Raw genomic sequence first — 12,367 nt, forward strand, 5'->3', positions numbered from 1 at the left:
ATACTAGAAATGCTGTACAACCTCTCCAAACACAAATTCAATGGACTGAGCTTTCTCAGTATTTTGAAAGGTCAAGAAATATACCAGTGGGATTGGATGAATATCATAACACTGCAATCTTTAAATCTCATCATTTAACCTCTGCATCTGTTATATATATTTATATTTCATAATACAATGGTTTAACAGTGTAACTATCTGTAACTATCATATTCAATTATTTAGCAAAGAAATCTAGATTCATTTACACAATGAAAACATATCATTACCAAAGAATTGATAATTATTTCTGCTAGACATCTAGCATTGTGCAGATGGCTACTTCCCTCTGAATTCAAGAAGTTATCGCTTCCTATTCAACTATGTGTATTTGTAGCAAATAAGTGTTTGATATATTCATATCTGAACTTATTCCTAATGATATTAATGAAATTAATGAAAATAATGACGACCACCTGGCCCAAATGTTTGAGTTTCCCCACTAGTCTCCTTCTCTACATACTCTTGCAAATGTTATTTATTAAAAGCCATGACTTGGAGGGCTTCTAAAGACAAGTGAGGAGGAACACATACATTTGGAGGTAATAGAACAAAAATACTTTTGCCTTCTAAGATGCAGGTAATGCATATGAAGATTAGGTTTCTAACATGCATCCAAAAGACTGCCTTTAAATTGCAGTCTTTAATATATTATTTATATATATAAATGAATAACATACATTTATATAGAAATATTAATGTGGGAACTTAATATTATAAATGGGTTCTAGAAATTAAGCTTCCTCAGATTCACAGTTTCTGACAGTTAATGTGAATATAGTGTTGCAAATGCAGATTTTGAAATAAACTTGGGACATGAAGGTTAAGACACCACTGTTCTTTTGACATACCTTTGAACACCTTTCAGAGAATAAAAGATACTAAGAAAAAACAAATGCCCCATAGTTTGTGTAACAGAACCATGTATTTGCAAGAACAGATGTGTGAATGAGACTTCAGGGAATTCATGACTGACTTCCATATCCCACTAGAACAATATCTGCATGCACTCTAGTTTTTTATGGAAAAATGGTAGAATTTTAAAGTACAGGTCATCAATCACAAATCAAGCAGATTTCACAGTTCAACTGAAAGTTCAACATATCAACCTGACTTTTGACTGAGAAAGGGTATAAAATCTACCTGGAGAAACTAGACAATCTCTCCCTCAAAGACAAAGAAACAGAGGTAAAAGACATTTCAAAAGAAATCAGTCAATTAATCTCTCTCCAGAAATATAATAGTGATTTGAGGATTTTACCTATCAAAATTACCTGAATTTTACACTTGATTTATTATGTACAGCATTTCTTTTCATCATCTCCTACATGGGCTTAATAAAATAACTTCATTTAATTGAAAGTCACAACCTGTTCTGACAAATTGACCATACTATGTTTTGACAATAAAGTAATTTTCACACTTCAGCATGTGGAAAGTGGCTATACTAGAACTCTTATTTGAGGCAATGGCTTAAAAAAACAGTATTAGCTGAATTAAGGATATTGAAAACTATGCATGTAACAGCAACAGGAAGCTTAACTCTTGTGACAGACCAACTTTAATTTGATAACAATGAAATTAATATAACCTTGAAATCACTGCTTTCCCTTTCTACTTAGAGTACTTCATATAACAGTAAATTTTCCATTTCTTGGGTAATGTTATGACTATTTATAGTATCACATTTATATTTTATATTCATTAGACATGCACCTTGTAAGTTTGAAAGAAATAAGTTTTTAACACTGATAAATTCTGCTTTTAAAATTTATGTTCTCTGTCAGAAGAATTCATGTTCAACGTTAAATGTATGGTACACTTCAAACGTGTAACCTGCAATTTTTTGGATCAAAAATATTTTTAACACACAAACACACTTTTTGATATGGAAATTTAAATGCCAATTTTAAAAAGTCAAGAGTTTTGATGACCTTTTTTGATTTTCATAAACGCTAAAACAGAAGACCAGGCACAATAAATACTGGAGGCATGATTTTTAAGAACCCTTTTTAAGTATTTGCTCTGGCAACAGACAAAAATACTGAACAGTCTAAGGCTTCAATCTATGAGAGTTTCTCAATTATCCAGAATCATGACAGTGCTCAAAAATCAGCAGAAGGTTAAGACCTGTCCTGAACAATGATTTATTTTTTTTCCTCTTCAGAATTTGGAACTCTAAAAAACTGGGTTTATTTCTCCACTTGGTGCCTTTTATTTAAACAATTAAGAGTTTCCTTTCTCTGAAATGTTCAGAGATCTGAGATATCATTCCAAGTTAGATTGAAAGTGAAATTAAGTTTGGTATTGTACTCTTTGATGAGCATCACCTAGGCTTTTAAACCATAATAATATCCACATAAATGAATTACATCCTGAACTCCATTTCACCTATTATATAGATTAAAAGATAACAGCAATTTAGGTGCATACTTGTTTTGATATTTTTTTACCTCCAAAGTAATATTTTTCTCCAGTCTTGACTTGTAGAGGGCTGTTAGTTCGAACAGCTGAAGCTTCATCGCCATCAATGGTGAGGACAGCAAAATTTTCTTTAGCCAGGAATCGAACTTCATGCCACTGCCCATCATTGAGACTAGAGCCTATGAAGAACAAAAACCATTACAATATTTTACTTACTCCAGTATTTATTATCTCTAAGTGTACTGTATGTCACTTTCCCAATGTCATTATATAAGGTTTAATAAAGGCTACTGCAGAAATTAAGTCACTAAAAGTGGGATAACAAGGTATTGTTATTACAAAGAAATCCACATTATATCATAAATACAAGTCTTGGAACTATTGAAGTGTCCATGCTCACAGGCATAATAGTATCTAACTATAGATGTTATCATTCACCTTTCCTATCAAAAAGCCATATTCTGCATTTTACTAATAAATAGTATTTTTTAATTGTTTCTATGATCAAGCTCAGAAGGAAAAGATATTAATTCATCCATTTAACTAGAGTGAGTAACAGTGCCAAAGGGCACATTTTGCTCATGTTAGGCATATATTTAGATATTTCCAAGAAAAGCAAAAGGAAAAATAGGAGAGGATAGGTGGTGAATTCACGGCTAATTGGGATGTAGGCCTACTCACAGAATAAGAAGAAGACAAAGGAAGACATTATTACAGAGGAACTTCAAAACCAGCAAATGTTTGAAGACCACACAATGCTATGAGAGCAACATCCTCCAAGGCAGCAGTGAAGCAGATGGAAATTTTCATTCATTCAGAACTTTTAAAACCCACAGAATTTATATACTTCTGTCTCCAGCAGCTGGCAGAAAGCCAATTTGCCTGGCACATTAAGAACTGCAGAAGTGTTCTAGTTTGTTCTACTCATTTCCATGCAGATAGCTTATTCTGGGTCATCATGCAAGTAGCAAATGCTGTAGTAAAAGCAAACTGCAAGTTTCGTCACCTCTTACAAGCAACATTTTCTCCACCTGGATAAAGTCACCTTAGCAAAATTTCATTTGCCAAAATAAAACACAGTGCAATGTAATAAGCTGTTTCTAAAATTAAGTGGGAAGCAAAATGTCAGCAGAAGTATACTGCAACAGAGCTTTTCAAAATATTCAAAAGAATGCTACCTGCCACGAACAAAGAACAATAGTCACAGCAGAGAGATATACATAAACATTTGATGCATATTTTTTCCTAGTGTTTTCACATCTTTGTTTAAAAATATGAGTTCAAGTTGTGAAATAAAATAAGGTGCTCTTCTCATAATATTCTCAGAAAATTCATTATTATGAATAAAAGTGTCAGAAGTCTCTTGAAAATATATCAGTAAGAGATGTTACTACTAAAGCATGTAAGCTTATTCAATCTAGAGTAAGAACAGATGAAAGACCTAATATACCAAATAGGAGGGAATTTTTTTTCTGTCTCTAAGCTCTTTATTTTTATTACATTCAAAAAAGAAGAAAATGAAAAACATAATTATAACCCAGATAAAATTAATTTTTCATGTTAATAAACTAAGAAAGAAAAGAAACAAATTTTTATAGACTTCCATATCAAAATTGTTACAGCATATGCAACTTCAATTGGAAGCTTTTCAGAACATACTTAAAACCCCAATTTTCCAGCCTGAGATGACCTAGTAATAAAAAAATATTTTTTACTTTTTTTTTTTTTTTATTGAGGTATTCGGTATTACCTTGAACTGAAAAACAATGACTAAGAGACTCCTGGACAAAATTAAGAATTGGCTATTAAAACACAGGACACAAAAGCAGCGGCATGAGCTGCTCATCACAAAAGGAGGTATATCTAAAACACTCTCTAGAAAGGGGGATATTGCAGAAAACAAGATACAACAGGATATGAGACAAGAAGGTGCACAGCTTAGCACAGCCAAGGCCCTCAGCCCCAGGCAGAGAGATGTGAGGGGAAATAGGGCAGAAAAGGGTCTGCCAGTTCCAAGGGGGAGCAGGGACTAGAGGGGCTATGGCCACTGGAGCAGAGGAACAGCTCAAGAGACCAGCAGAGTTCTGGTCTTACCCCTGCATCCTGTCTTGGGTGCTGCTCAGGAACATGATGTAAAGGAGCTGCGTCTAAGGAAGCTGAGCTTCAAGAAGAAGGAGAAAGAAAGGTGTTATTTTAATTATTGCCTTTGTTTCTCACTACCTAGATCTATTTTATTTGGCAATGAATTAAAATAATTTTCACAAGCCAAGTCTGTTTTGCAACTGTATTCGGTACAAGATCTCCCTGTCCTTATTTCACTCCATGAACTTCTCAGTCCTATTTTCTCCCCTTGCCTTGTTGAGGAATGGGAGTGAGACAGTGACAACTTATGGAGCTAAAGACAGATGATTGTGCTATGAAATTGGAAATTCACTATATTTCATATAATAAGGCTAAGTTTAACATCCTCACCTCTAGAGGATACTCCATAAAAGAATGAACTGAAAGTACTAATGAGAAAAGTGTTTTAGGTTAAATATGGCACAAGATGCAAAATACTTCAGTTATTTTAATCTGTACTTTTCTATTTTTTGTTTGTACTGTGCTGTCCCCATGTGCAGTGAGGGAAAAGCCCCCCAGTCTCACCATCAGCATGCTGAGAAACTGAACATTACAATGACTCAAGGCAAAAAGCAGTTGGAGGGAAGGTGGATCAGCAGAGCAGGTGGTTCTTCTGAGCAGGTTGGGAAATGAGAGCATGAGGAGAGTTGCAGGTTAAGAGCAAAAGTGATTTCATGGATTCTCTTTGTGGGCACAGCATTTAGCAAGATATACTAAAGGAACATATTGCTGTCTGTAAGCTGTTTGCTAGAGGCATGACTGGAGAAGCATTGCTGTTTTGACTGCATTAAAAATATCTACCCCTATAAGCTGGAATCATTCTTGTCAGTCCCTGAAAGATGACACTGTTTCTGCTTTATGAACTCTTCAGTGTATTGATAAAAAATAATCATGAATTAAAGCTGTTTTCTTCTTTGCTACAGGTACTAACCATCCTGATGGAGCTTTGCAGTATGACAGTAATATTCTCAACTATTCTGGTTCAGAGTTGTCACAAAAATTCTTGCACAATTTTATGTTTGCTTAGAAAACTTACTGGTATATTTTTTTCCTGTGGAGTTTACCAGCCAATGAGTACTTATCAGTACTCAGCAAATACTCACTCTTGTTGTTACAAAATTGTGCTCCCCAGTCAAAAAATTAAAAGCACCTTTCATCTCTTCCACTGTTTTTATCTGATTTTTTATTTATGTGTATTTATAGCAGTATTATTAACCCTCCTTTATAAATGACACAATGATATGTGTCAGGAAGTTAAATATTACTGGGATACATGATATATTCTCTCTCTCTCTCTCTCTCTCTCTCTCTCTCTCTCTCTATATATATATATATATATAATGGGGGATAAATTTGTATAGTTGCATGGCATGTTTCAATCGTAATATTTTTATTACATGACTCATGTATATTGAGGCATTATTTTTGCTTGCTGAGATCTTTCTGTAGACCAAGGCTCATTAGTAAGAGTAGATCATGTCTCCTGATAATTAAAGAATTTTCAGCTGGAAAGTTTAGGATGGCTTACATCCCAAATGCACAATGATGGTTTCACAATGCAGTTTAATTTCCTCATCTGAGCTGATACATATATTTATTTGCAGTCCTTTTTTTCTTAGTTATTTTTGGTATGCATGTCAAGAGAAAACAAAATAGAAATACATATTGCTGCCACCAAAAGTTCCCCACTGAGTTCTGGAAAAGATGGTTTCATATGCAAATTAAATATCTTAATGAAATACATTCTCTCTATGTAAGCTTTTTATTTAAATGGCATTATTTTAAAAGTAGGACTCTTGAGTTAGGCACTTTGATTCAACAAGAAGAAACAGATGTTTTGCTTATTACAGACATAGAAGTAGAACTAGATTAATGAATACCAAGAAAGTAGCAGGGTTTAATACATAATGGAGAATTCAGAAAGATAGCATCTGGTCAAGTTTTGCTTTGGGGAAAACTAAAGTAACAAAAGTCTCAAATTCTTCTACAGATAACCTTGTGTGATCAAATCTACCTTCTAAAGGTACTGACCCATGAAGTTACTATCAATGGGTGCTAGCTTATGCAGTCTGTTTTTGTACTTGGACAAAATCTTCTGAATGTAGTGAAATTCTTCTGAAATTCTTCTTAACAGCACAACATCTGCCACATCAGAAGAGAACCCGTCTTAATTTAGATATAGGACTGTAACCAAAATTCAGTTTAAATGTTGAAGAAGAAAACAAGGAAATAATATTATCTTTATCTCCATGAAGCACTGGAGCAATGCTAGCTATGCAGCTGCATATGGGTCATTAGCTCCCACAGCTGTAATAAATATTTGGTATTATAATTTCTTGCATATTCTACTAGGAGATGAAGCCGTCTAAACTCAGCCTGAAGGCAGAGGGAAAGGTTTTCTTGTTATTGTTTTCACTTTAGCCAGATAGAATCATGTTTCAGGCTGGTAATTGTAATTGGTATTCCTGGATAATCCCTCACCAACTCAGTACAATTTTGCATTAGTATTTCTGACTATAAGAAAACAAGCCAACAGTGTTTTGTTTGAAACATTCAGCTGTGTTCAAATATACAGCAATATATGCTATGAATATTCAAACAGAAAAAAATAAAATATAATCACAAGCTGTAATTACAAGAGCTGTGCTTTTTCTGTAATTTTAAATTTTAATTGTAAATTTAAACTGGAGAAGCAAAATCACAGCTCCTTCTCAAATATTTTGGGTAGTTTCTTCAATAAGCTATCTAAGTATATAGTCTGTTTTATGACTTTTGATTCAGAAGCTTTTTAAGTTTTATTAATTTTTTGGCTCTCCCAAATAGCAGTAAGATAAGACAGTAGTAAATTCAGCCCTTGAAGGTATTTTGATGATGGAAAACCTTGTTCTTCAACAGAAACAAAACAACTATGTCAAATTTTGTTCTCATGTTTAAGCTCAGAGTTCATTTTTCAGTTAAGTAATTGGAAAAATGTTCCAATTTTGCCTGTTGGTGATATCTAATTTATATTGATTTTGCTTTGCAAATTAATACCAGAAGAGAAAAAATGAGCATTTAGCTTCATATGCATCTCTAGTCTTGTATGTATAGGACATATTTTTGAAAAGGGAGGTAATTTTCTTGTTTCTACAGTTAATATTGTTGTGCAGAAAACAGAAAATAAAACAATTAAATAATCTACAATGCAGCAGAGTCTTTATAGCATTCAAACCTATTCTTATAAAAGGCATGACTACTGGTGATTTTAATGTAATGAACCATGAACCTGGCCAAATGGTCAAATTCATAAAGATTTCTTTTGTTCTTTTATGGAAAAGTAATAAAAACAGATAAAATAATGTTTGCACCTGAATGACAGAAAAGCAGTATTTGCAAACTCTAAGTTTAACCACTTGTAGAATCTTGTGCAACTGCTGAAACAATTTTAGCTTTTCAAGCACAGGATTTTCCTCTCCTCTCTCTTCTGTTCTTCACATATTATTTATTCTCAGTAAAATAATAAAATTGAATTGGCTTTTTGCCTTAGACATGAAAATATATACACCTGGAAAATGGAATCTTGATGTGTTTCATCTTGCAGAAAGAATACTGTTGTTAGATCAAACACAACTTTTCCACTGCCCTCTTCCTCTATTCCAGTCAATATAACATCAGAAAATGTTGTTCTCAAAATGCAATCTGTGCCCTGGAATTTCACAAGACACCTGCTCAAAGACAATAATCTCCATGAATGGCTCCCAGAATAATCTTTACTAAGAAACAGGCAATGGTCACTTATTAACTACAAGTGACCGTTACGAATAAAAATAGTAATCTGCATAACCGTTATGCTAAGTTAGTATATTACTTATTATTATTTTAGCATAACTGTTCTGAACTTCCCAAAACTATTTGCAGATCAGCATCTAGCTTTATCTGTCTTTTGGCTGGCAACACTGTAATTACCATACAACATCATCCCTCATACCCAGACAATGATCACTGGTGAGCCTCAAAGACATTTGCCTACATTTAAGAGCACCTAGAACAAAATCAACTTCCTTTACTTAAAACTATGAACATGTCAATGCAAGATATGATCTATTATTAGGATTCAAGCAATTTCAATAATCATTATGAAATCTGACAATTTAACTCTACTTTATCTTACACACACACTTTATAGAAGAAACCTCCAGATTTTTTTTTTCTGGAAAATAGCTTTTTTTTCTTTTTCTTGTAAATTATAAGAAACAGATCATCTTAGAAACATCAATACACTTATAAATAATTAACTTAATTTTATAATTTTAATCATCATCTGCTCGATACCATAATGCAATGAATTATTGTTTTTATATGCTAAACATCTTAATATTTGATAAGTGAGCTAACTTTCCATCTCATGAAACTTTAAGATATTTGTTTTGTGGCTATTATTCTGTCATACTTTGTTTAACTTTATTTGTGAAGGCTTTTCTGAATTTGAAACCCTTTTGTATCACTACAATTATTTATTTATATTTATTATATATTTATAATTTAAAGGGCTAAACTTGAAAAGAATAGAGCAGGTCAGTATTTTGTCTTATCTTTGGACTAATCAAGTTCAAATGCCTACAAAACCATGACAGACACAGTTCTTATTCTTTGCACATTCATGATGGCTAAACAATATAAAAATATAAAATAAGTAGATACTCCACGCACAGAAGGAAACTGAATCTCTAGCTTTTAATTTCACAGTACTGAAGTATTCAATGAAAAGAAGCATAGAGTAGTGGCATTTCCCCAGATTTTCTCACTAGTTCCCAACCTAAACACTTTCACTTTGTTGTAAGCAGCTTATTTAATTGCAAATAGAACAGAACTTGGTGCACAGGGTTTTGTTGGTAAGAAAAAAACAGGCACAAAAAGCAGAAAAAACTCAATTGAACTAAAAGGAAAGTGACATTTTCTGACCAACTGCTAAAATCAAGTGTTTGTTTTGGTATTTTAAATGAGACAATCTTACCAGTCTGGACTCTGAATCAACAAGAATATTTAAAAAACAAGTTTTAGTAGGAGATTACACAAGGGTATAAAAATCTGTGCACAACTTAAAGTACTGTGGCAAAGTAAAGCCTAAATAGGTCTTAGATATCCACACAAGTTCTTTCAATACATATTTTGTGGCAGTCATCAATGCATGACTGAGAGTTTGAAGTATGTGATGGGAGGAGATTGAACTTTATCGTTTTTTATCCCTTGTGATACAACAAAACAGCTTTTATGTCACTCATTTAGCAATACTTTTAAATCAGCACCTGCAACACTTTCATTATGCTCCTGCTTCGAAGATATAGAAATCTCTACGCTCAAGGTTTTCTAAAAGGAAATCTGAATAATAGCCCTCTTTGTGTCTTAATACTATTATACAAAAATTCTGTCTAGAGTTTTATTTTCATTGTACATAAGCCCAAAACAGCAAATAGGAGAAACATTGCACTTTTTCTTCTAAATTAAATATAGCACTTTTTACAAGGATTTGCTCATACCTCTGCCTCTGTCCCAGAGACATGAACTGTAGAAAAAGCAAACCCACTGCTCCTACCAGAAAAAAATACTAAACATTGGCATTATGTAGCAAATAACAATGACCAATTTATTAGTGTTTCTTCATGATCTATTTTAATTAAATTCAAACTACATTCAAACATTCCTTATTTGAAGCCATTTTTTTAAACCAAAAATACTCCACTGACAGAACCAAACACTGCTACATATGAAAACTGATTTTCTTTGAATGACTTTTCATTGGGGGGTTGAAATCCTGTTAGTGACACATTGAGGCTGGACTTAACCTTGCTACAGACTAGATTTGCAGCAAAAAACAAAAGCTGAGAACTCTGCACAGCAGAAGAAGGTTTTTTGCATGAACCAGGGTCCTATAGAGGTGGAAGTGAAAGCCCACGTGTAAACTGAATTGTGGGTTGTAGTTTGTTGCTGAAGTGTGTGTATAGAGCAGATCTTGCAGTTTCCCCGCCCCTGCATAGTGGACTATTTTCGCATTAGTAAAAGTCTCCATGCCTGAGGGCTACATTTTCTTCAGATGAAACTAAGTCCAAACTCACGAACTCCAGTCTCATTTGCAAATGACTTTGCATTGACTTTCAGGTCTCAGCATGAAATGTTTTGCTCTCTTGTTCACTTCTACTGTTCTGCACTGCTTGGTACTGAAGACGGAGTCAGATCTAAAATGTTGAAAGCACTTGCTTTGGACATTGGGATCTTGATTCAAAAAGAAAACAGCCCGTTCTCTTCTAGCAAAAGCCCTAAGGAAAAAGTGATAAAACACCACCCTGCTGTAGCACGCTGCAAGGGAGAAGTTCTAGATGCTCCTTGCTCCAAGAAGAAAATATTTTCTCCATAGTTTGCACATATTTCCTGTCACAGATCATTATTTCTGTTAAGTAGGCATATGTTTTTCAAAATCAGAAAGCTGACAGAGAAAAATAAAGTTCTTAGTAAACAATAGTCAAGTCTTAAAATAATGACAATTTAAAAAGATCCATTTTCTTAACTAAAAGTATTTTTTAATAGAATGATAGAATCTCTAAGGCTGGAAAAGACCTCTAAGATCAAGTTCAGACTCTGACTGAACAGCATCATGGCAACTAAACAACAGCACTAAGTACCATTTCCAGTTGTTAATTGAACACTTCCAGGGATGATGACTCCACCATCTCCCTGGGCAGCCTGTTCCAATGTGTAACTTTAAATGGAAATATTCTTCCTGATATCCAATCTGAACCTCCCCTGCCACAGCTTGAGACTATGTTCTCTTGTCCTGTCTGTACAGGACTATATTAATATTCTAAATTATGTTTTCTTTGTTAAGAGCACAGCAGCAGGTAAACATAAAATCTATTCTGTCTCAAAGGGAGATGTAATAAAAATACTTGGATCTTAGGGAGTGTTTTTTTTAAGAAAACCATAAAAACATAATTTAATGCTAGCATTGTAGGACTGCTTTACATTTTACTGAATATTGCCTTCCACAGATTGCTGTTGGACAATGCAAATTACATCTCAAGTCAAGATAGCCTGTACTCTGTCCATTGACTCTGTCCTAGGTTTTAAGAGTTCATTTCATGCGCACATTTATGAAGAAGTATTTAATAGAAGCAGCCTTTCAGCACAGAAGTAGTTCTAAGAAGAAACTTGAAAATGCCTCCGGCTCCTCTGTTCCCTGCCAGTTTGATATAGCAGCATTCCCTCTCACCTGCATTTTTCTCTAGGGGTTTGTCAAACAGGAATAAGTTGTTTAAATTACTAAACCTCACACCTTTGAACAGGTATCAGACCATCTATTCTTCAAATAAACGGTGCCCTATTTTGCTGCTCCTTAACATAGCATTAGATGAACTGTGAATTTCAGTGGAGTATCCCCAGAGTCCTGGAAAATAAGGAATGACTTCACACCCAGTGAGAGAGGAAAGGTAGCTCTTTCAAATACAGACACACAGCAGTGGATCTTTCAGCACAGCAGAGAGATCAGAACTGAGCACTGTTACAATTCTGGGTCCTAGAAGAGCTACCTTTCAAACGCAGAATGAATCCATTGGCTGTAAGAGAGGGTAGTCAGGAAGAGAGCAGCCCTGTCAATCTGATTTGTAGTACACTGGGAGAGCTGACATGGGAGAAACAAACGGATATGTACCCACATGCACATGATAAAAGTATCTGCTAACTAGTATCAGAGGGACTGAGAGATCTGAAGCTGAGCTGTTGTCATTACAACTATAAAATCATATGTGTCAGG

General features: G+C 34.1%; 1 protein-coding gene across 1 annotated transcript in view; it reads right to left on the minus strand.

Annotated features, from left to right (window-relative positions):
* The window catches only part of CNTNAP2 (contactin associated protein 2), a 1,050,597-nt gene that overhangs the window by 462,174 nt on the left and 576,056 nt on the right, over positions 1–12,367 (minus strand). Inside the window, exon 9 of the mRNA XM_062510213.1 lies at positions 2,493–2,642. Within this exon, the coding sequence (XP_062366197.1) occupies positions 2,493–2,642 (150 nt within the window). The remainder of the gene's footprint in view (positions 1–2,492; positions 2,643–12,367) is intronic.

Source organism: Cinclus cinclus, chromosome 1 (assembly GCF_963662255.1).
Source record: "Cinclus cinclus chromosome 1, bCinCin1.1, whole genome shotgun sequence".
In the NCBI taxonomy this organism is placed as follows: Eukaryota; Metazoa; Chordata; class Aves; order Passeriformes; family Cinclidae; genus Cinclus; species Cinclus cinclus.